Source organism: Oryctolagus cuniculus, chromosome 5 (genome assembly GCF_964237555.1).
Source record: "Oryctolagus cuniculus chromosome 5, mOryCun1.1, whole genome shotgun sequence".
NCBI lineage: Eukaryota > Metazoa > Chordata > Mammalia > Lagomorpha > Leporidae > Oryctolagus > Oryctolagus cuniculus.
The window spans coordinates 135,521,083-135,546,810 of NC_091436.1; the positions used below are offsets into that span (position 1 = coordinate 135,521,083).

Below are 25,728 nucleotides of genomic sequence, written 5' to 3' on the forward strand. Positions count from 1 at the left end.
CTGCCGACTGGGTAGGCTTTGTAGGAGCCCCAGACTTGCCGCTCTGAGCTCCCTGCGTCAGGAACACGGCCCAGAGAAGAGGCTGTGTGCTGTGAAATCTGTGGAATAAACTGGAGGGGACGGTGGGAACTGTCGCCACGCGCTGTGAGCCTGAGGAGTGTTGGGGCCGCAGGCGAGCCCCGTGGGGGAGTACAGGCAGGACATGCACTCCTTTTTAATGAGCTGGGTTTATTTCTATTAATTTATTTAAGGCAATTAACATTAGTTCTTGAGACAAAAGACTTGTAAAACAATACACCCAAAGGAGAAAAAAACAGGCAGTCAACAAACAGCCGCTCGCAGTGCTCAGCCCGTGCGGCTGGCCCAGGAAGAGGCAGGTCCTGGGGGAAAGGCTGCCCATCTTTGAGTCATCAGGACACCTGGGCGACATGGCTGAGCAGTGCACCTTGGAATAAGTTAAATAACTAAGCCCTAAAGTCGCTTAGTGACAGCACCGCCGCCACCTCCCCAGAGGCAGCAGCAGCGAAATGTAGTGCTTGGAGAGGAGGGGAGCCCACTGCTGACGCCGCGGGGGTGCCATGGGACTGGCAGGCACTGCCCGAAGGAACGCAGGTCACCGGGACTTCTAAGGCATTAAGGTAAACTGAGTCCCAGTGGACTTGAGGGCTCAAGGCAGGACCACCAGCTCCGAGGCTCCCCCTCCGTGCTGGCCTCAGCCTGGGGTGGGGTGGGGTGGGGGGAGGTCTGGCGGGCAGGAGCTGGACCCTGGGTGGGTCCCTGGCCTTGAGAGGCCACCTGGCTGGCTGGGCCCCCTGGCCCGGGGGAGCAGGCAGCTTCCGCGGGCACAACCCCCGGTGTTGGCCGTCCTGGTCAGGGCCTCCGGGCGTCTTCAGCGGCTCATGCAGTTCTGCACATCCACAAAGCCCAGGCGCTGCCTGCGTTTCCGCTGCTCGGTCATCTAGGCGGGGACAGGTGCAGGCCCGGTCAGGCCACCCGCCCCCTCCCCGGGAGGGCTGGCGTCCTGCTCCTCTGCAGGCTGCCGGCTCCAAACCCTGCTGCTCAGGGAGCGCATCACAGAGCCCTGACTGGCTGCAGCTGGGAAACCAGGCCACTGCCAGGTGCAGAGGACGGGGCAGGTGTGCCGGGCAGCCACAGCTGCCTCTGACGTCCCCATGCCCCAGGAGCCCCGGGGAGGGGGTCCCCATTGGCTGCAGAGCCCAGGGAGGCCATACCTCCGGGCCGGAGTTCCACTGGGCCATGGGGCAGGACTCGGTGTAGGGGAGAGCTCGGGACCTACTCACGTCCCAGGGCTGACAGGAAGGCTGAGCAAAGTGGGCTGGCCCAGGGCGGGGTGCGCACCTGCTCCTTGAGCTCGTTGAGCTGGGCGGTGAGGTGGGACACCAGCTTCATGGTGGAGTTGAGCTTGTCCTGCAGAATGCGGATCTCGTTCTGTTCCCCCTCACCCTCGTTGCTCACGAGGGACATGGCTCGCATCCGGGGGAACCAGTCCAGGTTCTTATTCTGAAAAAGGCCACCAGGGAGGTGAACAGTCTGGCCCAGGAAGCCCTCACTTGGAAAATCAGTCATTGGGGCTGGCGCTGTGATGCAGCAGGTAAAGCCGCCACCTGCAGTGTCGGCATCCTATGTGGGCGCCAGTTCAAGTCGCGGCTGCCCCTCTTCCTATCCAGCTCTCTGCTGTGGCCTGGGAAAGCAGTAGAAGATGGCCCAAGTCCTTGGGCTCCTGCACCCACATGGGAGACCTGGAAGAAACTCCTGGCTCCTGGCTTCAGATTGGCACAGCTCCGGCCATTACAGCCAATTAGGGAGCGAACCAGTGGATGGAAGACCCCTCTCTCTCTCTCTCTCTCTCTCTCTCTGCTTCTGCCTCTCTCTGTGTAACTCTTTCATATAAACTAATAATAAATCTTTCTTAAAAATCTTAAAAAAGAAAAAGTCATTGAGGGGGGAGCTTCTGCCACCCCTTGACAGATGCATCACGGGGAAGCCTGGGCCGACCCAGGCCACGGTGAGCTGGCAGGGAGGCTGTGCCACCTCGTCAGGGTACCCAGCCTGTACTCTCCTGACGTCCCCAGGGAGGGGACAGCTCTTGTCCGCCGCAGGCTTCCTCCCGCCCCGTGAGGAGCGAGGCGGCAGCCCCGTGGGCACCTTGATCATCTGGGCCACGTAGCTCTCGGGGCCGGTGTAGTCGGTCTTGTTCTTGACGCGGACCAGCACGATGAAGTACAGGTAGTTCCACATGTTGTGCTCCAGCTTGATGTGCTCCTCGAATGACACCGTCTTGTTATCAAACTTGTCCCTCTCCAGACCTGCGGGCGTGCACGGCCAGAGCTGCCGCCGGGCTGCCTGTGGGCCGTGTCCCCCGGGCGAGGGGGCTGGCGAGGGACCGAAACCAGAACCTCGAGGCCACCGGCAGGCCTGTAAGCCCAGGGCTTAGAGGGCCGGTTTCCGAGGCCCTCTCCCCCTCCCGCTTCCTCGAGCTCAGGCAGGGCCGTTCTCTGCCCAGTTCCGGGGACACGCGCCAGCCATCGGCGGCCCCTCAGCAGGGCTCCGCAGGGGCTGCTGGGGGCTGGGCCCGGGCCTCACCGCAAATGAAGCAGGTGGTCTTGAGGATCTCCTCCTTCTTCTGCTTCTCGCTGCGCAGGTCGGCGAAGGTGTCGATGATCACGCCGAAGATGAGGTTCAGCACGATGATGATGACGATGAAGAAGAACAGCAGGTCGTAGACCACGCGGGCTGGGAAGAGAGACTCCTGCAAGGAGGGGACAGGCAGGCTGGCCCCGCGTTCACCCGGCCCTGTGGCGATGGGGGCTCCAGCTCATTGGCCGTGAGGAAGGCAGGGTGGGCCCGTCTGGCTCCCTGGAGCGAGAGTGCAGCCAGAGGCCCCCAGCGTGGATTCGGAAAACAGCTGACTCAGCACGGGCCGGTGCAGCCCCACGGCGCGGGAACGAGGGCTACCGGCCCGGGCCTGTCCCTGCCCCTAACTCTTGGTTAGTTAGGGCAAGAGCCAGGGCCGAGCTCCCCTGCCCCACCCGCAGGATGCCTGACCTCACACATTCTAGAAACCCTGTCTGGCCAGGGAGGCGGCTCCTCACTCCCCAGGCCCCGGGGGTGGACTGCGGTTCAGGGAATGCCGGCTCCCAAGCCAGATCAGGAGGCCTCCCTGGAAGCTGACTCAGCTGCCCTGCCCTGCCCTGCCCTGCCCTCCCCGCTGCGGGCCCTGCGAGCCGGAGCGCCCGGTGCAACGGAGTCTCTGCCTGACTCACATCCTCCCCAGCCAGAGTGTGGCTGCCAGGGCCCAGCCCCGGCATCTCCAGGGGGCCGCGGGGCGGGGCTCACGTCCCCACGAAGCCGACGGGTGGGCGGGGCCCCGGCACTCACGTCTTTGGAGGGCTTGCGGAGGATGTCGCCCACGCCGCCTCCATTGCGCAGCCCGTGGTTCATGACCGTGACGATGCACATCAGCAGAGTGTCGCAGGCCCGCTCCGTGCTGTCCGGCTCCCCGTCTTCTGCAAGTGCACAGTGTGCTCAGACCCACGCCACTGGCCCCTGCACCCGCCCCACCCCCGCATCCACTGATCCCCACCCTCACCTTCCAGGGCCTCAGGCACCGACACCCCGGAGACACAGTCCATCTTGTCCCCGCTGCATGTGCCCACAAACGCGGCAGCTCCGTGTGGCATCGCCAGGGGGCTGGCTGTGAGGACAGGGACAGGGTCCTTATCACCCCCTCAGGTCTGTCTCCAGCATCACACCCTCTGGGCCGCCTCCCCCGGTGCTGCCTGCCCCCACTGCCGGCGGGGAGAGGCCTCTGTACCCCCCAGACCCGGGACCCAGGCAGCCCCTGCAAATGCTGAGTTTCATATGAGTGACAGCAGCTCCAGCCCTCAACCAAGTGGCTCCTGAGGGGTCAGAACCGCAAGGTTCTCAATCATGGCGTGAGCTAGACCAATCAGGAGCTGACTGGTGTGAGCTAGACCTTCCCAGAATCTCACAGGACAGACTGGCAGGGAGTCTCGCAGGATGAGCATAGGGGTCCTGGCCCTGACATGCAGGCCCTGCCCCAGACCTCTGGAGTGGTTGCTGGGCAGCCGGTCGACCTCCAGGATGAAGTCGTCCTTGAGGAAGAGGAAGCCCACGATGGAGAAGAGGTAGACCAGGATGAGCGCCAGCAGCGCCGTGAGCAGGATGGAGCGGCCGTTGCGGGTCACGCTCTTGATGACGTTGAACAGCGTCTCCTCCCGGTAGATGAGGTCAAAGAGCTGCCGGCGAGGGACAGGGCCCTGAGCAGCTGGGCCGCCCCCCTCAAGGGGCTCCCGCGGGCCCCCACAGGCCCCAGCAGCACCCGGCACTTGGGCAGGGAGAGCCAGCGGGTGGCCTGCGAGGGGAGCCGCGGGGATGGCACGAAGCGGGGGAGCGCACGGCCCTCCGCAGGCACTCGGTGCGCGAGCTCACTTCACCCCCAGTATTCTGAAATGCAGGAGCTGCCTTCGCCACTTCACAGAGGGGGAAACTGAGCCAGCCGACAGTTAAACCTGCGGCGCGGCGGGTTAAGCCACCGTCTGCAGCCCCTGGCATCCCATATGGGCACCGGTTCAAGTCCTGGATGCTCTTGGAAAAGCAGCGGAGGGTGGCCCAAGTGCTCGGGCCCCTGCACCCACATGGGAGACCTGGAAGCAGCTCCTGGCTTCAGCCTGGCTCAGCCCTGACCGTTGTAGCCATTTGGGGAGTGAACCAGCAGATAGATCAATTCTCTCTCTCTCTCTCTCTCTCTCTCTCTCTAATTCTTATAATAAATAAATCTTTAAAAGAAAAATATATAAAACTTGCCCAAAGACAAGGGGCTAGGAGTGACCAAGGTGAGATACACACCCATGGCCTGGTCCCAAAGTCCAGGCTTGAAGCCCCACTGTACTGGACAGAGCAGGTCAGGCTGGGGTCAGTAAGAGAGGACACTGAACATCCCCTCCTCCCAGCCCAGCAGCCAAAGGACAAGACAGAGGCTTGCGCTAGGGAACCACCCGAGTGGCCCCGCCCAGCCCCACCCAGCCCGCGGGCCTCACCAGGATGCTGTAGAAGAGCTCATGGGCGAAGAGGCCCAGGACACTGGTCAGGATGTAGCCCACGTGGTAGAGGAATTCCACGTCCATGACCATGGCCTTGTAGCCACGGATGAAGGTGCCACGGTTGCCCACGAAGCTCACCACAAACACGATCTTGTTGGTCAGCTGAGGGGTAGGGCATGGGGGTCAGTGTCCCGCCCAAACCTCCACCCCATCCCCTTACCCCTCGACGCCCCACCCAGAGGTGCCGCATTAGCGAAGCCACTCCCAGCTATGCATCAAGGCTCCCGGGACGGACAGGAAGGGGAGCCCCCGGGGCCTGCAGCTCCAGGAAGAAACCAAGGCTCAGAGAAAGGAAGAGAGGGGTGGAGAAGACAGCCCCAGGCCAGCATGGTGACCCGATAAGTCGGGAAAGGGCCCCCTCTGCTCAGGGCACGTCCCCTCCCTCTGCCAGGGAACCGTCACCACGCGCCGCCTCTGACATCCGCTGTGCCGGCTGCAGACACGGCGGCCCCGGCACCGGTGCTCAGTGGCTCCGAGCATGGGACCTCAGCCCAGAGAGCAGGGGGTGGGGCAGAGCGGGCCAGCTTCAGGTCCCCCCGCGGGTGGGCACGTGGGAAGAGCGCTGCGCCGGCACTCACGTTGAGGGCACCCAAGATGTTGAGCGTGGGCCCGATGCCCAGGTAGTAGATGGAGCGCAGGATGAGCGCCACGATGAGCGGGCGGATGCTGTAGCGCTTGGTGAACAGGGCCGTGACGGAGAAGCAGATGAGGATCCAGAAGAGCAGCGACATGAGCGGGGAGCCCAGCACGCCTGGCCGCGGGAGCAGGGGTGAGCGGGGCGCGGGAGCCCCAGAACACCGCGCCTCCTGGGAGCCTCCCCGGCGCAGCTCCTGGGGCCGGACGCCCCGCCTGGCTGCCACTGCCCGCCCTGGTTTCTGGCCCCTGGCTGTCCCCGCCCCGCCCCGGGGCCTCCCCGCTGCCCGCACCTGTGGACGCGCCCTCCACGTAAGGGTAGAAGAAGGCGATGATGATGTTGATGAACACGGCCAGGTTGAAGGAGATGCTGCCCCACAGGGTCATGCGGCGCGAGAACCAGTAGATGAGCGGCATGCCTGGGGACAGCTGGCCGTGAGTGCCCCGCCCCCTGCGCGCCCTCACAAGCTCCAGGCCCCCCTAGGAGGGAGGCGGGACGGGGTGGGGGGGCCCCCGGGGCCGGGGTGCCTGGGCCCGCCCTCCCGCGGTCCGCGGTCCTCACTGCGGAGCCGGCGCTGCCACTCCATCTCGTTGTGCAGGAAGGAGGACTGGTCGAAGAAGTCGCTCACTTTGCTGCCCTGCTCGTCCTGCTCGGTGGTGGTGAAGAGCCGGTGCTTGGTCTCCTCCGTCAGGAACTGGCAGATGCCAGGCACCGGGAACACGATCTGCTCCATGCTGCGGTCCTGCCGCACGATCTGCGCGTGCGCACACACGGCATGTCACGGCACGTCACGGCACGTCACGTCCCCCGGGGCCCCGCCTGCGCGCCCCGGCCACCCCCCCCCCGCCCACCTCGATCTGCGACGTGTGGTTCTCGTAGTAGGCCAGGGGGTCCTCTTCCTCCTCCTGCGCGGGCGCCGAGGACTTGAGCATCTGTGACAGCTGCTTGTTGTTCAGGCTGAGCTGGAGGTGCAGGACGCCAGGGTCGGCCCCCACGGTCCGGCCAAGGTCCAGCTCTGGACCACACCCCGGGGAGCATCGCCCACCCCTGAGCCAGCCAGGGGGCAGCCACAGCCACAGCCACAGCCACTCATCCCAGGAGACACCAGGCCAGGGAGTCCCATAGCACAGCCCCGCTGTGGCCTGGGTCCTGCTCTGGCTTTCCAGACCTGCCCTACACCCACTTCTAAGTCCCTGTTTCTTCCCTGGACCCCACCCCCAAATTCTATTCCAGCACCCAGATCCCAGCTCCTTCTTTGGTCCCGGGCCACGCCCCCCAGCCCTTGGCCCTGAGCCCTCCCCAGATTCCAGCTGTTCCCTGTGTTGTAGCCCCGCCCTCAATTTCCAGCCCTGCCCATCTCCCACCTGGCCACGCCCCTGGCTCCAAACCTTGCCCCACTCCCAGCCTTGTCCCAGGCACCCACCATGGAAGAGATGCCCTCGGCTTCCTCCTCTTGGATGCGCCTCACGGGCCTCAGCAGGTTCTGCAGCTGTTTGTTGTGCCTGGAGAGCTGACGGAGAGGACGGGCACAGGTGCTGGGGGCGTGGTCGCTAGGGCATGGCCGGGGGCAGGGCCACAGGGTGGGGCCGGTACCTGCAGTGCCAGGATGTAGATGTTGTGGCCCACTTCTCGTGGGCTCACCTCTGAGTTCTCACGCTCCTCCTCCTGCAGGTAGGCCTTCTTGATGACGTCCACCTGGCAGGGAAGCACCGGCTCAAATGCCCTCTTCCTGAGGGCGGGGTCCCCTTCCGGACACGCCTGTCGGCCCGCCCGCCTGCCCAGCTCACCAGCTCCTGGGGCCGCAGGCTAATGAGGATGCGCTCGGCGTTCTCGCTGTCGTGCCGGCTCTCCATCAGTGCCAACAGCAGCTTGGAGGCATTGTCCTGGGGGCGGGGCCCGAGGGGGTGCAGGCCACAGTCTCAGGGCCCTCACCACAGCCCCACAGCCGCCTCCTGGCACCACGCCCCCCCAGGACGTGCCATGTCCTTCCTAACCTCTGCCCCAGGCTCCGGGGCAGCACCCCGCACAGCCAGCCCAGCCCCACAGGCCTGTCTTCACCCCCTGCTGGTGGCAGACACCCACCCAGCCACACAGCAGACGTGTTCACCTGCAGAGGGCGCGCGTCGCGGCTCCTTTGCCCACCCGTGCACCCTGCACACACCGCATATCGCCACACACGCCCCACACAGCACACTGACATCACGCATTCCACATGTGACCACGCACACACTCGACACCCGGCACACGCACGCCCACGCAGGCCCGCCCCGGGCCCCACCTTGAGCTGCAGCACCAGATCCATACGGTACTTGCACAGGGGGCTGATGTCATTGAGGATCAGGGCGGTGATGATGTCTATGCCGTTGGACTCGTGCGTCACGATGCAGGTCTGGTGGGAGGCCGGGCCGGGGGGTGGGGGCTCAGAACCGCGGGAGCCCCCGGGGAGCCCCCTCCACCCGCCCACGCCCACCCGGCTCACCTGGTTCTCATGGCAGGGGCCCTGGCAGTACTCGGTGAGGGTCTCCAAGGTCTGGATGACGAGGCCCACGTTGTCCTCGTTGATGTAGAGCCCCAGCAGCCCCAGGCCCCCCGTGGTGCTGCCGCACATGATGTCCAGGAACTGCAGGGTCTCGCACACCAGGTTGTAGTTGGTCTTGTTGTTCTGACAGCGCAGGTAGTTCTGTGGGAACCGGAGCGGTGGGCGTGGGCGTGGCGCAGTGGGGGCGGGCGGGGGGTGGGGAGGGGTCTCGGGGCGCACGCGCACCTGCAGGTCCCGGTTGTGGTTCTCGCACAGCAGCTGCAGGAAGCGCAGGATGGGCTGCATGATGAGCACGGAGGTGCCCATCTCGCTCTGCACGCGCTCGCCCACCTCGTGCCCCCGGGGCAGGCTGGGGCCCAGCGAGTAGCGGGAGGAGGAGCTGGGCATGGAGAAGGAAGCCACACGGCCTGCAGGGGACAAGGCGCGTGAGGAGGGGCGGTGGCTGGAGCGCCAGCCCCGCCTCCGGCCCCGCCCCAGGCCCTGACCTTTGGCCGTGGGGTCTTCCCGCGGCTGGCTGCCCAGGTCGTTCATGTTCACAGCCACCGTGGACTTGGTCTCCTGCTGCGCCCGCTTCATGCGGTCATGCAGCACCTTGAAGAAGCGCTCCGACTTCTTGTCGCTGGTCATCAGGTTGTAGAAGGATTTCTGGGGGTAGAGGGGTACAGACAGTGGGTGAGGACAGCCCCTGCTGAGCCTGGCTCTACACAGCCCTCGGCTGGACACTGGGCCCACAGATGGGGTCAGGGAGGGCGGTGGGGACCGTGCGAAGCAGGCAAAGCGCTGGAGGCGGCACCACCACCTGCTGCCTCCGTGCCCACCGGCAGCAGAGGGATTCCCAGAAGGCTCGGTCCCAACTCTCCCCTGCTAAACCCCGCAACAGCTGCAGGTGCCTGAGGAAAAGCCACGGCCCGCCACGGCCCCCCAGGGCCCCCCAGGCCCTGCCCAGGGCCTACGAGCCGTCCTCTGCCCCTCGCCAGCCTGCACGGCTTCGTGGCTGCCACGTGCTGTACCAGGAAGGCTCTTCCTCCTCCGTATCTACACACTCACTTCCGGTCTCCCTTGCTCCCGACTCAGGGACTCCCTCGCCCCTCCCTCAAGTTCCGGGTAGCCCCCAGGCCCTTGCCCAGTCACTCCAACACACTCTCCACGCTGCCCAGGGTCATGCCGGCCCCTTTCCCCACCCGCCACGCTCTAACATGCTCAAGGGCAGAGGTGTCGAGTTCCTGCTGTGTGCTAGACACTGGGGCCCCAGCACCAGCACAAAAGGACAAGGTCCCTGACCCTGCACCCTGCCCCGCCCCAGGCACAGGCAATGCCTCGCCCCCAGGAGGGGAGAACCAGGAGAAGAGGAATCGCGGGCTCTTTCGTCCCCCACTAAGGCCCTCTGTGCTGACAGTGTGCCCAGCACACAGAAGATACAGGACGCTAAGCAGGACAGAGTGGGCAGGCAAGTGTGGGCGGCCATGGCGGGGGCAGGACAGTGGGGGCAGGCTCAGGCCTGGCCGGGGCCACACAATGGGGAGGGGGGAGCAATGTGTGGGGGCAGGAGCCACTCAGGGGTGGCCGGCCGCCAGTACCCAGGCCTCAGCAACTTGGCACCCAGTCCCACCTGCAGGCAGGAAGGGTCCCCACCCCACCCACTGCACACCTGGATCTCCGTGTTGCCACCGTCCAGCAGGCGGATGGCCAGGCCGATACTCTCCTGGAAGATCTTCTCGTTCTTGGTACTGGTGATGAGGTCACACACCAGCTTGGTGGCCCCCTCCTTGTCCAGCCGGCACTGGGTGGCCGCGATGGCTGACCAGTCTTGGTCCAGGCCTGAAGGGGTGGGGCTCACTTGATCGAGTGGAGCTGGTGGGGCGGGGCAGGGAGGGTGGGGGAAGGGAGGGCCCATGGCCTGGGTGAATGGGCCACCAGGAGACGAGGCAGGGCAGGGAAGGCCGCTACTGACCGATGCCCATGGGGTCCGGAAGGTCCCCCCGCGAGCTGGACTTCCGGTTCTGCAGGTAGTTCTGCAGCAGCATCTTGCGCAGCTGGTTGCCCTGGGAGCAGAGGGGAACGGGCCCCCCAGTGGGCACGCGGCGCGCCCACGGCCAGCCCGAGCCTCCCGGCCCGCCTGCCCGCAGCGGGGGCGCCCCCGGCCGCACTCACCCGCTCCCCGTACTTGGTCTTCTTGAGCAGCATCTGCTGCAGGGTGCGCAGCACCTTGATGCACAGCTTCTCCTCGGACTCCACGAGGTCCTTGGTGTGCTGGATCAGCCTGCGGCGGCCAGAGGAAGCTCGGGCCGGCCCCACGCCGCCTCCCAGGCAGAACACTCCCCCCACCCCCCGCCTCCACCCCCCAGGGCCTGCTGACCCCCCCAGCCCCTCCCTGGCCCAGGCCACCGGGCCCCGCTCACTTGGACAGGAAGCCGCCACTCTCGCAGCGCTGGTAGGCTTCGCTGCCCTCCAGGAAGAGCAGCTCGGGCCAGTGCAGGACGTCCACCAGCACGGACAGCTCCGCCTGCACCAGGGGCCTCAGCCGCTCCTCCAGGGCTGTGATGATGTCCTGGGTGGCAGGGCGGGGTCGCCACCAGGTCCCACACAAGACCGGGGCTTTCCCGCCCAAACACCAAAGAGCCCACGGATTGTCCCGCACCTGTCTCAGGGCCCCAGAGCCAGCAGATAGGGGGAAGAAAAAGCATGAGTGCTGTCTGCCCAGAGTCCCTGGCTGGGACCCCCGAAGCCTAGCTTTTCTCCTAGCTGTGTGGCCTTGGGCAAACCCCTTGCCCTCTCTGAGCCTCAGTCTCCTGTCACAAGGGGAGAACAACCCATCGCAGCTCCTCTGCCAGCCACCGAGACAGTGGAGAGAAACATGCTACAGGAACAGACAGGTGCTGCGGGGACCAGGGTGCCCTTCGATCCCCACAGGAGGGGGCAGGCGGATCAGCACGGGCAGCATAGGAAGGGACCCTCCACTGTCCAAGGGGGCAGCCCCTCGGGGGGGGGGGGGCAGCAGGCAGCGCACACCCACCTGCAGCTTCTCGATGATGTTCTTGTAGTCCCACTGGTTGGCAGTGGGGGCGACGCGGGGGAAGGCCCGCGTGGCCGCCTTGTAGTTGGACGCGTTCCGCTGGGCGGCAGCCGCACAGCTGGCCCCGCTGCTCAGCAGCGAGCTGATGTGGGCGTCCAGGTCCATGGGCAGCAGGATGGCCCGGCTCTTGGCTGAGAGGGGAGAGGCGGGTGCTGCGGGAGGGCTGTGGGGTGGGGGAGCTCAGCCAGAGCCAGGGCGCGGGGCTGCCGCACTGGGGACGGGGCCAACCAGGCGGAGAGCCTGGGGGCAGGGCCGCCGCCTGGACCGAAGCGCGCTCCTCCCCTCTGGTTCCACCCTGGCCTTCCCGACCCCGCCCCCTCCCTCCATCACCATCTACAGGCTTGCTGCTGCGAGCACACAGAACACAGGCACAGACCCTGGCTGGGGACGTCCCCCTGCCTCTGTCCATTGCCAAAATGCAGGGCAGACATCAAGGACTCAACGGAGAACCACCTGGAAGCAGGTGCCGGGCGGGCGGAGGGACAGGTGCCACCGAGGGCAGCGTGGCCGGCGCCCTGCGCACTCACCCACCATGGCGAGGGTCCGGATGCAGGCCTCCACCGAGCCCTTGTGCTGCTGCTGCAGCCACGGACACTCGAGCAGCCGCATGGTGGACTGCAGCAGCTGGACCACGATCGTCTGATGCGTCTGCAAGAGGCCACACAACCCGTGGCTGCGGCTCGGCCCAGCCCGACCAGGCCCCGCGGAGAACGGGCATGAGGGCAGCACGAGCTGCCCTCCAGAGCCGACCCCTGTGCCTCTGAGGCTGCTGGGAAAAGGCACCCCCATTTCCTTTAGCAGTACACCACCTGCCCAACTGTCCATGGGCAGCCGTGTACCTCTCCAAGGTCCACGCCTGGGTGCACAGCCATGTGGCTGACCCTTTGCTCCCTTTTAAAAAATGTTTAAGGGTGGACGCTTAGCGAAGCAGTTAAGACGCGGCTTGGGGCGCCTGCATTCTGCTATCAGAGTTGCCTGGACGCGAGTTCCGGTTCCGCCCGATCCCGGCTTCCTGCTAATACAGCAGGTGATGATGGTTCAAGTGCGTGGGCCGGCCCCAGCTGTCGCGGGCACTCGGGGAGTGAACCAGCCGATGGGAGATTTCTCTCCACCTCTGTGTGCACAGGTGAGGGGTCTCAGAGGCACCCTTTGTGAAGCCCCCAGGGACGTGCTGATCCACAGAAGCCAGGGATCCCGGGCTGCGGGGGCTGCCGGCGCAGGCCCTCACTCGCCCCCTCCCTACAGAAACACTGCGGGGGCGGGAGCGGCTCACCTGCAGGGAGGTACTGTTCTCGGAGAACGGGGAGCTGAAGAAGGCGTGGACCGTGTCCAGCACCACGGTCAGCACGTACTTCTCGAGGGTGGGGTCGGCCAGCCGCTTCTCCCGCTTACTGCACACCTGGAGCAAGACACACAGATGCCGGGGGAGGGGCCCACGCACGGAGGCCCCGCCCCCACCCCGCCCAGGGGCGCTCTCCCCTCCAGGGACAGACCCGAGCCATGTCCAGGGTGAAGCTCTCGAAGAGCGTCCAGATGTGGTTGCTGGTATAGATCTCCTTCATCTCCACCTCCGTGTCCACGTAGCAGTGGTTCACGAAGTTCACGTAGGCCATTTTCACCTGCACGGCGGGGCGGGGCGGTCAGGGGCACGCGCGTGCCCTCGCCCAGGCTCTGCCTCCTGCATGCCCCAGCCCCGCCCCCACCCCGTCCCTTCCCAGCCCCACCTCGGTGATGCAGTCCTCGTGCGTCACCACCGACACCACATCCTCCAGGGGCAGCAGGGAGGTGCACTTGATCTCCGTGTAGACGTTCTTGCCCTCGGCACAGGCGGCCAGCAGGTCCACCAGGGAGATGTGGTACATGAGGGGGCTCTGGTCCTCCACGCCGTCCCGGGCGCCCTTCATCATCTCCAGCAGGTGGGCCAGTGAGGCCTTGTCATTGTAGAACACAACCACGTCGTCCCCTGCGTTGGTCAGCTGTGGACAGGCCACGGAGGCGCGTGTTACAGCATCGTGGTCCCGACGGCCCCGGGGGCTCCCACCCCTGCCCTGCGCTGGGACTCCCTGGCACGCTCAGGAAAAATCTCCTGCCCCAGTCAGTGTGCAGGGTGCCCCGGCTGAGGCTCGGGCCCCTTCCCCACGTAGGCTCATCTCCCAGGCAGCCCTGGCTGGGCTCACCCGGCCCTGCCCTGGGCGCCCTCGAGGAGGGTACCAGCCACTGTATTCTTCCCACCAGGTGACACCTGGTGACAGCCCTGAAAGGTGCACAGCACACGGCACCTGCAACACGGGTGCCTCCTCTGCCGTCCCAACCCAGGCTAAGTGCCGGTCCCTTCCTTTCCCCATCCCCCACGCCCTAAGACGCTCAAGGGCAGAGACCAGGTCTGGCCCCGGGCAGGCATAGCCGTGGCCCTTCACCCTCTTGCCTTCTGTCTGAAGGTGTTGAGTTCCTGCTGGGGGCCAGATGCTGGGGCCCCAGCAACCAGCACAAAAGGACAAGGTCCCTGACCCCGCCCCCGCCCTGGGGAACACGGAGCCTCGGCATAACAGTGCTTCAATTCGTAAAGAAGGGGCACTTGTGATCCATGAAGGAACACGGGCTGGATTTCCTCCAGGCTGCTCTCCGAGCTGCACCAGGCCGTGGCTCCCTGGGCCCCCGTCATACCCGCAGCCTCGGTTCTCCCGCCCAGGTCCCTGCCTCACCCTGCAGCTGAGCCCTTCCGCTAACCCTCAGTCTATCTCAGCAGCCCGCCCCCAGCTCTGGTGCGCGTCCGGCCCCACCCTCACCTCGGTCATGATCATGTCCTGGCACTTCTTGACGTACTTGCCCTCGGCCTTGATGACGGTGTGCAGGAAGTCCAGGTACTGCACGTGGCGCCCGTGGGTGGCCAGCAGGTGCACGAAGTGCTGCAGCACGGGCTCGCTGATCTCCGAGCACAGCTGGTAGTTGTTCAGGAAGATGTGCTGCATGGTCTCCGCCTCCAGGAGCTGCCGGGGGCGGGGTGGCGGTCAGAAGGAGGGGCTCCGGGCACCGCCCCCAACCCCGCCCCCGCCCCCGCCCCCGCCCCTGCCCCACCGCCTCACCCCCGGCGTGAGGAAGAGGTGCAGGTGCTTGTGCAGCAGGGCCTGGTTGCCGGGGTTGCCCGCACAGAACTTCTGCAGGAACTGGTGTGTGTAGCGCAGGATCTCCACCATCTTAGCGTCGCCCTGGGCACAGAACAGGGGAGAGGGCAGTGACCCCCAGGGAGGCAGGGGAGGCTCGGACAGGTGGGGGCTGGATCAGGGCTTGGGCTGGGGGCCACGAGGAGGCCAGGCTGAGACGAGGCTGCAGCAGGGGCACAGGGCAAAGGGGGCAGGGCAGGTGAAAGTTCGAGGCTCAGGGTGAGGCTTGGGCCAAATCGGCATCAGTGAAGGTGAAGAGGTGGAGATGAGGCTAAGACTGCAGGCAGGGCCAGGGTGGGCCTGGGGATAGGTCGGGGTGGGATATCAGGGTGAGGAATCGATGTTGGGGATCAGGGGGCTGGCGCTGTGGCATAGCGGGGAAAGCTACTGCCTACAATGCCAACAGCCCATATGGACGCCGGTTCAAGTCCCGGCTGCTCCACTTCCGATCCAGCTCTCTGCTATGGCCTGGGAAAGCATCAGAGGATGGCCCAAGTCCTTGGGCCCCTGCACCCATGTGGGAAACCCAGAAGAAGCTCCTGGCTTCAGATCGGCCTGCCTCCTGTCATTGTGGCACTTGAGGAATGAACCAGTGGATGGAAGACCTCTCTCTCTCCCTCTCTCTCTAATGCTTTCAAATAAATAAATCTTAGAAAAAAAAAAAAAAAAGTTGGGGCTGAGGACCAGGACAAGGCCAATACTGTTAGTATGGGTCAAGGAGAGGCCAGGGTCAGATTAGGGTCAACACGGGTCAAAGTCAGGAGGTTGGGGGTCAAAGGTTGAGATGAAATAGATTCAAAGGGTCAGACCAGGAGAAGAAAGACGCTGGAGTCAGGGGTGAGAAGTAGGGTAAGGCTGGAGTCTAATCAAAGTCAAAGCGGGGCAGGGTGAGCAGCATAAGGTGAAAGGTTAAGGTCAAATAAGGTCAAAGCGGGGCAGGGTGAGAAACCTAAGATCCTGAGAGGGAGCTGAACAAAGATGTGTCTGGTTAAGGTCAGGGTGAGGCCGGATGCGGCTGGCTTCGGGGTCTAACAGACAGTCCAGACAGGGCCGGGCGGAGCCCCCTGGGGCAGGAGGGCGGGGGCTGGAGGCACCTTGTCGTAGGGGACCTGCAGCAGGTCCAGCATGACCTTGTGGGCGTCCATGTTCTTGAGCAGCCGCTGCTGCTTCTTCCTCATCTGCTCGCCGACCCCGCACATCTTGTTCAGCCGCTCCAGGATCTGGGGAGGGAGCAGGTGAGCCCAGGGCCCCACCCTGCCCAGGCCCGCCCCTCAGCCAAGTCCCAGCTTCCACGTGGGATGGGGAGTGGGAAAGGGGTCACGGTCGTTGAGTAAGAACCAGCAGAGCCGGGGATGGCCGAAAGGTGCAGGCCCACCCGTCGCGGGACAGAGCAGCAGACCGTGGAGGGGAGCTCGCTAAAGCCCTTCGGCTTGGGGTGCAGTTCCCCCCTGCTCACGGCAGGGCTGCTTCTAACACAGGACAGAGCTGCAGGATGTCTCCTGAGGCCGGTGCCCAGGCCAGCTGCAGCCCCACCCCGGGGGCCCCGGCCACTCACGCCCTTGACGATCTGGTAGTTCTCGCTGCTCTTCTCCCCAGCCGGGGGCAGGAAGCCCTCTTCATCCATGGGCCGCTGGGGGTGCAGGGAGGTCGGGGTCAGCAGGGCCCAGCCCGGCCCAGCCTGGCGGGGAGCCCTGGCCTGGCCCCCGGCCCCCCGGCTCACCTCCTTCTTGTCCTTGGTGGCCCCCGCCTCCACCTCCTCGCCCTTGCCGCTGCCCTTCTTGTCCACCCACAGCTCTGACTTCTCCACCATGGTCCGCAGCCGGTCCAGCTCGGACTTGATCACCTTGTAGTTCTCCACGTCCTGGGCTGAGATGAGCAGCTGCACCTGAAGGTGGGGTGGGCGTGGCTGGTCTCACAGGCGCCCCAGGTACCCGGAGCACCCGGAGGGCTCCGGCAGCCTGCCCAGGCCAGGACTCCCCTACCCCTGTTCTCCCCACCCTCCCAAATACTACTCAACTCTGATGGCCCTGCCACAGGCCCACCACCTCCAGGAAGACCTCCCTGCCTTGAGGAGCCACAGCACCTGGCTTCGGTCGCTGCCTCGTGTCACAGGCCACTGTGTCCTGTCACTTGCCCACTCGGACCCTGAGTGAGCAGGGAGAGGCACACTGGCCTCACCCGACGCTGGCTGCAAGAGGGACCTGAACCAGGACCTGGGAGGGCTCCCACCTTCCTTGCCCTGGGCTCGTGGGCCCCTGGATGTGGCTGAGCAGTAACCATGCTGTTGGGGCCACGGCCAGTTCGTGGCTCAGTGGCTGGCACGCACAAGCACTTGGGGAACGGCAGCCCCAGTGGACAGACAGGTCACGGGGAACTGTGAGACGATGACATCACAGCCGCAGCCCACCAGGCAGGAGCCAAGGCACGTGGCCCAGGTGCATGGAATAAGGGTTTGAGACCTGCCAAGTGCTGCCCGCATGGCAGGAACCCTCAGACTGGGTGGGCACCAAGATGGGCGGAGGGGGCCGAGCTCCGGCCTCCCCTTGAGGGCGCTCAGTAAGGCTGGAAACCACAAATGCGCTGTCCCCCAACCGTGAGCTCCTCCACCATCATCCACCCCAGCACCCCGTGACCGCCTAGGCTGCGCGCCAGGGCCGGGTGCGCGTGCGTCACCTGTTTGAACGTGTGCATGGCCTCCTGGCGCTGGCTGAAGTGCTTGAAGAGCAGCTGGAGGGCGCCCGAGACGAGCGGGGCGTAGTCGTGCATGGTCAGGTGGATGAGCACCCGCAGGAACATGCGGCCGCCCTCGTCGTCCACTTCCAGCATGCTGTTGCTCTTCCTGCACGCAGGGGACGCAGGGGACGCAGGTGCGCTGCAGGCTCCCGGCTCACACCCCACCTCCCACCGCTCACGCCCCGCCTCCCGCTGCTCACGCCCCGCCTCCCGCCGCATACGCCCCGCCTCCCGCCGCTCACGCCCCGCCTCCCGCTGCTCACGCCCCGCCTCCCACCTCTCACGCCCAGCTTCCTGCACCAGTAGCTGCAGCTGCTGCCACATAGGCTCCCTCCCAGTGTGTAAACCGTCACTGCCCTGGGCCTAAGCCACCACCCGGGGGCCATGGGCTCCCTCCGTGCGCCTCCTGACTAAGCACCTGAAGCAGGGCCTCTATGGGATCCAGAGACACCCCCCCCCCCCAGCATCGCTGAGGGGACTGGTGGGAGGGAGGGGGCCTGGAGCAAGGAGGAGGAAGCCCCACTCTCCTCCCCTCAAGGAGGGGCTCTTGGCAGCACCTGGCGAGCCATGTTCCAGGCAAGGTCTCACGATGGAGAGACTGAGCCCTGGCCGGCACGAGCCCCGCCCCAGGAAGAACCACACGGGGAGCTGCCCCTCCAAACGCGTTCCCCCAACGTTTCCACGGCTGTATCTCAAGGCCCAGTGGCTTCCTTGCAAATCTCTTGTGCTTTACTTCCTGAACTTTCAAAAGTGCTGCTCTGAGAAGGGGCCGCCGCAGGCCGTGCTGGGTGCCGGGAGGCTGTGGTGCACCCAGGGCAGGCGCTGCCCAGGGCACCCAGACCCGGGGACGCGCGTGCAGCTACCTGACCAGGTCCTGCTGCCCTAGGAGACACAACTGCTCCGGGTGACTGCAGCCAGGGGGCCGGCGGAAAAACAGAGGAGGGAGGGGCTGACCCCCCGCCTGGGAACCCCAGCCACACCAAAAGGGGGTCTCAAGCCCTCCCAACCCCACAACTCCCCCGCCTCCACCTGGCCTTACCCCACTCCAAACATGGCCTCTGCCTGGTCCCCAATGCGGTCCAGGTTCATGTTGGCGGCTGTGGGGAGCGAGAGGCAGATGGAGGAAGGGGTGGGTTCATGCCCAGTAGAGGTGGGGGCGCTCCTGGTCTAGACCGGAGGCAGCTGACTGGCTGGGGCCCTGGGCAAGTCCCTGCTTCCCGCGGACCTCAGTTTCTCCACTGAGGAAACGATCCCTCCCCCCTCCCCCCTCAGCACTGTGGCATCCGAGTTCGCCCACACTTGGGAAGGGCAGGGCAGGGAGCCGGCCCCGGGGCCTCACTGGTGGAGTCGAAGGCAGGGGCCGTGCCGTCCGCGCTGCTGTCCTGCATGGGAAACACCTCCACGAACTCCTTCTTGAAGACAGACAGCAGGTAGGAGATGCGGTAGTCCAGGCGGACGTTAAGGATGAACTGGACGAGAGGGGCAAGCACGGTGAGCCCCGGGCTGCAGTCAGCAGGCCACGGGAGGGCAGGGACCCTGAATGGGCACCAGCACTCGGGGGCTCTGAAATGTCGCTGTGACAAAACCAAGACCCCGTTCCCTGGGAGGCCCAGGGTCCTCCTCCCAGCTCCTGTCCCAAAGATAGGGCTGGCATCTCTCAGCGGGAGGCAGCGAGGCCCAGGCGGGAGAGCCCCGGCTCCAAATCAGCTCTTGGCCTCCTCGCCTGTTCTGTCAACACCCCGGGGTCTCAGAGGAAGGAGAGAGAGAGGCCTGTGAGGGCGAGGTCACTGCGGGACACCCTCGATCGTCTCCTTGGGAGCCCCATCAGAAGCTCGGGCCTCCGATTCTCCGCACAGGCACTGGCGACACCAGGTCCCCCACGGTGTCCCTGCATCGCCCTCCCCATCGGGAGACAGCGGGGCTGGGACAAGGGCCTCGTCCTTCCTCGGGACGCGACGTGTCCCCGCCCCAGCTACTGCTGACAAGTCCCAGGGGCCAGACCCAGAAGTGAGAGGGCTGTGCCCACTCCCGCTGCCCGCTCACCCGCCTCACGCCTGCCCAGCTCCAGCCCAGCCACCTGCAGGATCTCCAGGATCTTCAGCTTGGTCTCCATCACCACGATGTCTTCATTCTCCTCGAACTTGCTCCGGTCCAGCGGCTCCGCGGCGCCAGCACCAGCGGGCAGGCCGGGGCCGCCGAAGACAGACTGCTTGCGGCTGAGCACCATGGTGGACATCATGTGGCCCACGCCCTGGATGGAGCGCCGCACATTCTTGCCTGCGGGTTAGAGCAGAGGGGGGCGTGGCAGCACAGGGCTGACCCCGAGAGGCCAGAGGGCCAGGGCCAGGGCAAGAGGGAGCTGAGGGGAGGTGCGAAACCGTGGCAGCTGCTACAGAGCGTGGGGGTGGGAGGCGGGCGCCAGCCTCAGCTCCTCCTGCAGTAGAGGCCTGTACGGGCCCCTGAGCACGCAGCGCCGGCCCCTCACAGAGGCTCGGGATTGGCAGGGCCGCGTCTCCGCTCCTGTAGCACCCTCCCTCACGCCAAGCACCTCTGCCAGAGCTGGGGCTGGGAGCCCTGCGGCCCCTCCGAGGTTGGAGGGGACGGGACCCAGGGCGCCCCCGTGCAGGCGGCACAGCGGGCGGATCAGAAGGCCTCACCTCCTGGGTCCTCGTAGGCCTGCAGCATGGCCGGGGGTCCCTGCACGCAGTCAATGATGCTGAGCAGCGTGCGAGTGAGCCGCAGCAGCTCGCTGAAGCTGTAGAAGCCGAAGTAGATGAGGTTGTGTGCCAGGCTGACCACCTGCGGAGGAGGGGGCGGGGCCGTGAGTGTGGGCGGGGCCGTGAGCATGGGTGGGGCCTTGCAGGTGGGCAGGGCCTTGCAGGTGGGCAGGGCTGTGAGCAGGGGTGGGGCCTTGCAGGTGGGCGGGGCCTTGCAGGTGGGGAGGGGCCACAGAGGCTGAAGGCGGGGTTCCCGGGAGGGTGGGGCCTCAGGGAAGGAGCCAGAGCCCGCGGACCCCAACCCACCTCGAAGGTGAGCTTGTTCTTCTCCTCGTTGGCGAAGGGCACGGCCTCGCTGACGACGCCGTTGAGGTAGTCCTCCACGAACTCCATGGTGCTGGCGAACTTGTGCTTCTTGTCATCTCGCGAGGCATTGAGGTTGGAATCGTAGCTGGGGATGGAGGTGAGGCAGCATGAGGGCCCCTTGACCCGCCCAGCCCTGCCCCCTGCCCACCCCTCCCCCGCCCTTCTCTCACTCCTTGATGGTGATGGCTGTGGGGATCTCAGTCCAGAGACGGGCGAACTTGACGGGCGTCACCAGCTCCTGCGGGTCGCGGTCCACGTGCACGCGCAGCATCAGGTGGCAGAAGGAGGCGCGCAGGTCGAAGGGCAGCATCTCGTCGGCCATGCACAGGAAGATCAGGTCCACGCCCAGCTGCTGGGAGATCTCGTCGATGGCCAGGTACTGCCGATCCAGGCACATGCGGGCGAAGAGCTTCAGCTGGTACCTGCGGGCCAGGGCGGGCGGTAAGGCCAGCACGGATGGCCGCCAGCGCCGTGGTCTCCATGGAGGGGCTCAGGTTAGACCACGCACCGGCTGCTGGGACGGTCCTGCCTTGGAAAGCAGGGGAGGCAAACCCACCTGGAATTGTGAGCACCTGTGGTGCCCCCCCCCCCCGCCACGCTAAGGAGGAAGCACCTGCAGACTCAGCCAGCACAGGTGCTCATGGGAAGGGGGTGTCTGAGAGGCGAGCGAATGGCTGACAGTGGGGAGACAATGGGGGGGGGCAGCTTCGGGCAGGACCTCGAGAGAGGAGGGCAAGGTGGGCGGCTGGTGACAGGCACGACTTTGGTGGCAGAGCTAGAAAAATGGGGATGGGGGAAGTTGTGCTCAACAATATGAGATGCAGGGAGTCGGCCTCAGGGCATAACGGGTTAAGCCGCTGCCTGTGACACCCGCATCCCCTCTGGGCGCCGGTTCGAATCCCAGCTGCTACGTTTCCTATCCAGCTCCCTGCTAATAGCCTGGAAAAAAACAGCAGAAGGTGGCCCAAGTGTCTGGGCCCCTCCCACCCACACAGGGGACCTGGATGAAGCTCCTGGCTCCTGGCTTCAGCTGGCCCGGCCCTGACTGTTGGCAGCCATTCGGGGAGTGAACCAGCAGATGGAAAAATCTGTCTCTCCCTCTTTCTCTTTCAAATAATCTTAAAAAAAAAAAAAAAAAAGCAAAACCACGGCAGGATGTAGCACCCTCTGCCACCTCCTCACTCACTGCCCACCGGAGCCGGCCGGGGCAAACGGGCTGGCCACGAGGACCTCGGGCAAGCCCCCCACTCCTCGGCACCTCCTTCAGCGGCCGCTGTGGGGCGCAGGTGAGCAGGGGCGAAGTGCTTTGGGTGGCGCTGGTGTACAGGAGCTCCGATACGGGACGCAGGCAGAAGTTTAAATCACTAGGCCCTCCCCCAACAAGCTCCCCGAGGTGCCCACGAGGCAGGAGGCAGCTGTGGGTGTCGGACGCCTGGTTTCGGGGCTGACCCTGACGGCAGGGCCGCCCCGCGCTACTCAGCGTCCGTCAGTCATCCCTGCGTGAAAGGCCGGGCGGGGGCGGGGGCGGGGGCGGGGGCGGGGGCGGCACCAGCACCGGCACCTGTAGTAGCTGAGCACGTTCTCGTCGTGGGCGTTGCCGGCGCGCGCCTCCTGGGCCAGCTGCCTCACGCTCTTCTCGTGGTGCTCATTATTCCTGTCGGTCCATGTGAGCCACACTTCCTCCTCCGAGTACTCGATGCTCAGGTACTCATGGGACTGTGCCATCTCCTTCACGGGCCGCAGCCTGCAGGCCAAGGCCACCTTGCCGTGAGCCAGGCGGGGCGGCCCCGGCGCCCTGGAGCCCCGGCTGCCCTCCGAGGGTGCACGGTTCCAATGGGGGGCACCCCACAGAGCCCAGGAGACTCCAGGACACGTCTGTGGCCCAGTCTACTCTGGGGCCCCCCGACACTTCCCCAGGCCCAGAACTGGGCATGCGCGGAGCAGGCGCTGGGCTCGTGTCCGCAGAGGGCGTGGAGCCTGGACCCAGGGTCCGAGGGCTGAGGCGGCCGTGGCAGGGCTGGGGCAGCACTCACTCGGTCTGGATGAGGATGTCGCTGTTTTTGGGGTCCAGCACACACTTGCAGATGAGCTCCTGCGTCACGGGGATGGCGATGTGGTTGGACACGCACAGGTCAGAGAGGTAGTCCAGGAACCTGCGGTGGCGACGCACGGACAGGAGGGGCTCAGACAAAGCCCACCCTCCTCAAGGCTCGCACGGGTGGGATAGGCTCCCGGCTACACAGGAAGGCACAGCCCACAGGGCATCGCCTGGGACAGGGAGTGAGACCTGGCCAACGCCCAGGGGGCAGAGCAAGGCTGATATTAACAATGTGTAGGTCTAATACACACACTGCCTTTTCCATTTACCAACAGGTGCAGAGGATACATTTCAATGGGGGCGGGGAGGGGAAGAAAGGAGGTCTTTACTGCAAAGCGCCAGCGCCGAGCAAGGAGCCAGGCGGCAGATGCTCGGTTCCCGGGGCCCCCAGCGCCGCGCGCCGGCCGGGCGCACCTGGGCTCGCGGTTCTTGCGCACGAGGCTGACGAAGGTCTCCACCTCGGTCTTGGTGATGTGCTTCTCCAGCAGTTTGCGGTTGTTGTGCAGGAGTGCGGTGATGGTGTCCTCGGCCAGGATGTCGTAGCCGATCTGGGACTGCATCATCCCAAACTGCTTGGCAATGTGCTCCTGTAGGGGCAGACAGGCTGGGGAGGTTGGCAGGTGCGGCAGGGGCGGGGGCGGGGCAGCCCTGCTGCAGAGCCCTGCCCCCACCCCCAGACCCGGGAGCCAGGCCCAGCCCAGGAGGCCAGCGCTGAGCAGAGGAGTGCCTGTGTGCGATAGGGTTGCTCAGCTCATGATGGCCCATGTCCCCTACCAACCGGGGCCCGGCTGCCAACTCCGTAATCCGCAGGGTCACTGCAGAGGGACTGAGCAGAGCCTTTGTTCCCCAGATGTTAAAATTGCCAGACGGCAACAATGCAAGGCCCCCGGAAGCACCAGGCCAGGTCGCAGGCCTGCTATCTGGTGCCTGCAGCCGTGCCTGGAACCCAAGGCATGGCCGAAGAACGAACGCGCACGTGAGCGAGCCAGCCGGCGAGCGGACTCTGGCCCGGGGCAGGGCACCGGCGTGGCCCACCTGGTTCTTGCGGTAGTCCTCCTGGGAGTGGCGCAGCACGCGGTAGCAGAGGCGGAACATGTGCTGGTACGGGGCGTTCTTCTGGTCTGACAGCTCCTCCAGCCGCACCAGGGGGCCCTCGCCCCCCTTGTCGCGGAACGGGGCCTTCAGAATGCCGAAGATCTGGGGGTGGGTGGCGGAGGATGAGGAGGGAGCCCCGACACCGGCCTGGGCCCTGGACACCTGAGCCCCAGCTGCCCCTGTCCCAGAACCACCCTGAGCTGATTCGGCACTGGGCCACAACCCAGGCCGGACGCCATGAGCCCCAGTCCCAGCCCTAACTCTCTCCGTGCTCCTGGCCAGAATCCGACACTGACATCAGCCCCCCTCCCTTCCGGAGTGTAATCCCAGCTCAGATCCTGGGCCTGCCTCCGTGTTTTAAGGGAGAGCAGGAGGTCACAGCATCTCCGGGGTGTGGGGCTGGGAGGAGAGCGTGGCCAGGCTGCTGTGACCAGAGCTTAAGAAATGAGACACAGGCCAGCCTTGCCAATAAAATAAAATAACGCAATCACAGAAGCAAAAAATAAATAAATAAAAATAAAAATAAATCAAGGGCTGGGTGGGATGGAAAACTATTCTAGCACAGAAAAGAAAAAAAGCGACGAGGGCCGGCACTTAGGTCTGACTGCGACACCGCCATCCCACAGGAGTGTCAGGTCGAGTCCCGGCTGCTCTACTTCTGGTCCAGCTCCCTCTAATGCACCTGGGAAAGCAGCACAGGACAGCCCAAGTATGTGGGCCCTGCCAGCAATGTGGGAGAGTGGATGAAGCTCCTGGCTTCAGCCTGGCCCAGTCGTTGTGGTCTTTTGGGGAGTGAACCAGCAGATGGAAGATCTCTCTCTCTAACTCTGTCTTTCAAATAAGTAAATAAATATATATAAAAAAAGAAAGCGAGAGAGCAACCAACTAGAATGAGAAAACCTAGTAGGATCTTGTTCGAAAAGACAAACCACAACAAACTTTAAAAAGATATCTGGACGCCAGCCGGTACCGCGGCTCACTAGGCTAATCCTCTGCCTGCGGCACACCGGGTTCTAGTCCCGGTCGGGGCGCCGGATTCTGTCCCGGTTGCCCCTCTTCCAGGCCAGCTCTCTGCTGTGCCCCGGAAGGGTAGTGGAGGATGGCCCAGGTGCTTGGGCCCTGCACCCCATGGGAGACCAGGGGAAGCACCTGGCTCCTGGCTTTGGACCAGCGCAGTGCGCCGGCCACAGTGCGCTGGCCGCAGCGGCCATTGCAGGGTGAACCAACGGCAAAGGAAGACCTTTCTCTCTGTCTCTCTCTCTCACTGTCCACTCTGCCTGTCAAAAAAAAAAAAAAAATCTGGATGCCAACGCTGTGGCGTAGTGAGAAAAGCTGCTGCCTGCAGCCTCAGCCTCCCATATGGACGCCGGTTCGAGTCCCGGCTGCTCCACTTCCGATCCAGCTCTCTGCTGTGGCCTGGCAAAGCAGTAGAAGATGGCCCAAGTCCTTGGGCCCCTGCACCCATGTGGGAGACCCGGAGGAAGCTCCTGGCTCCTGGCTTCGGATGGGGGCAGCTCTGGCTGTTGCAGCCATCTGGGGAGTGAACCAGCGGATGGAAAACTCTCTCTCTCTCTCTCTCTCTCTGCCTCCACCTCTCTGTAACTCTGCCTTTCAAATACATCTTTAAAAAAAAAAAAGGTATCTGGGAAGTCAGAGAGACAGGACCGTGGCTGTGGTCACTCAGGACGACCTTATTTGAGGATGCCTGCTGAGAAAACCCTGGAAATGCTGGGAGTGAGGGAGTGGGGGCTGCAGGCGCCGACGCAGGTGCACTGTGCCAGGCCGGCAGAGGCACCACGTTCACTGCACTGCCGTTTCACCACTTTCTCAATATCTGAAAGTTCTCATGACAAAAGGCTAGGGGAAAAAATCATCTTTAAAGCACAGGTTCAGGAGCAAGCAGTTAGCCTGGTGGTTAGCACACCTGTGCTTCACATCAGAGGGCCTGGGTTCAATTCCCAGCTCCGGCTCCTGACTCCAGCTTCCTGCCGCTGCAGACCATGGGAGGCGGCAGTGACCGCTCAGGTATTTGGATCCCTGGCACCCACATGGGAGACCAGGATTGTGGTCCCAGCTCCCAGCTTTACCCCAGCCTACGTCCAGGCAATGAGGGCATTTAGGGAGTGAACCAGCAGATTGGAACACCCTTCTCTCTCTCTCTCCCTCCC

General features: G+C 64.8%; 1 protein-coding gene across 5 annotated transcripts in view; it reads right to left on the reverse strand.

Annotated features, from left to right (window-relative positions):
• Positions 1-208: 208 nt before the first annotated feature.
• ITPR3 (inositol 1,4,5-trisphosphate receptor type 3) overlaps positions 209-25,728 on the reverse strand; it is a 60,289-nt gene continuing 34,769 nt past the window's right edge. For 2 of the 5 annotated variants that reach the window (XM_070074183.1, XM_070074185.1), the window contains 43 exons: positions 23,501-23,662; positions 22,880-23,052; positions 22,401-22,520; positions 21,929-22,111; positions 20,538-20,789; positions 20,308-20,452; positions 19,942-20,083; positions 19,362-19,561; positions 18,624-18,753; positions 18,324-18,381; positions 17,225-17,390; positions 16,272-16,436; positions 16,107-16,181; positions 15,646-15,771; positions 14,474-14,596; positions 14,177-14,377; positions 13,115-13,366; positions 12,884-13,009; positions 12,664-12,789; positions 11,918-12,038; positions 11,331-11,521; positions 10,717-10,865; positions 10,469-10,577; positions 10,269-10,359; positions 9,966-10,135; positions 8,543-8,962; positions 8,258-8,458; positions 8,057-8,167; positions 7,566-7,661; positions 7,372-7,473; positions 7,202-7,288; positions 6,630-6,740; positions 6,340-6,532; positions 6,071-6,196; positions 5,723-5,895; positions 5,082-5,246; positions 4,088-4,280; positions 3,611-3,715; positions 3,400-3,527; positions 2,605-2,770; positions 2,167-2,327; positions 1,360-1,521; positions 209-958 (listed from right to left, as the gene is read on the reverse strand). In XM_070074183.1, the coding sequence (XP_069930284.1) occupies positions 890-958; positions 1,360-1,521; positions 2,167-2,327; positions 2,605-2,770; positions 3,400-3,527; positions 3,611-3,715; positions 4,088-4,280; positions 5,082-5,246; positions 5,723-5,895; positions 6,071-6,196; positions 6,340-6,532; positions 6,630-6,740; positions 7,202-7,288; positions 7,372-7,473; positions 7,566-7,661; positions 8,057-8,167; positions 8,258-8,458; positions 8,543-8,962; positions 9,966-10,135; positions 10,269-10,359; positions 10,469-10,577; positions 10,717-10,865; positions 11,331-11,521; positions 11,918-12,038; positions 12,664-12,789; positions 12,884-13,009; positions 13,115-13,366; positions 14,177-14,377; positions 14,474-14,596; positions 15,646-15,771; positions 16,107-16,181; positions 16,272-16,436; positions 17,225-17,390; positions 18,324-18,381; positions 18,624-18,753; positions 19,362-19,561; positions 19,942-20,083; positions 20,308-20,452; positions 20,538-20,789; positions 21,929-22,111; positions 22,401-22,520; positions 22,880-23,052; positions 23,501-23,662 (6,525 nt within the window). In that variant the 3' untranslated portion in view covers positions 209-889. The remainder of the gene's footprint in view (positions 959-1,359; positions 1,522-2,166; positions 2,328-2,604; positions 2,771-3,399; positions 3,528-3,610; positions 3,716-4,087; positions 4,281-5,081; positions 5,247-5,722; positions 5,896-6,070; positions 6,197-6,339; positions 6,533-6,629; positions 6,741-7,201; positions 7,289-7,371; positions 7,474-7,565; positions 7,662-8,056; positions 8,168-8,257; positions 8,459-8,542; positions 8,963-9,965; positions 10,136-10,268; positions 10,360-10,468; positions 10,578-10,716; positions 10,866-11,330; positions 11,522-11,917; positions 12,039-12,663; positions 12,790-12,883; positions 13,010-13,114; positions 13,367-14,176; positions 14,378-14,473; positions 14,597-15,645; positions 15,772-16,106; positions 16,182-16,271; positions 16,437-17,224; positions 17,391-18,323; positions 18,382-18,623; positions 18,754-19,361; positions 19,562-19,941; positions 20,084-20,307; positions 20,453-20,537; positions 20,790-21,928; positions 22,112-22,400; positions 22,521-22,879; positions 23,053-23,500; positions 23,663-25,728) is intronic. The other 3 variants (XM_051854826.2, XM_051854825.2, XM_070074184.1) reach the window with 3 other exon arrangements.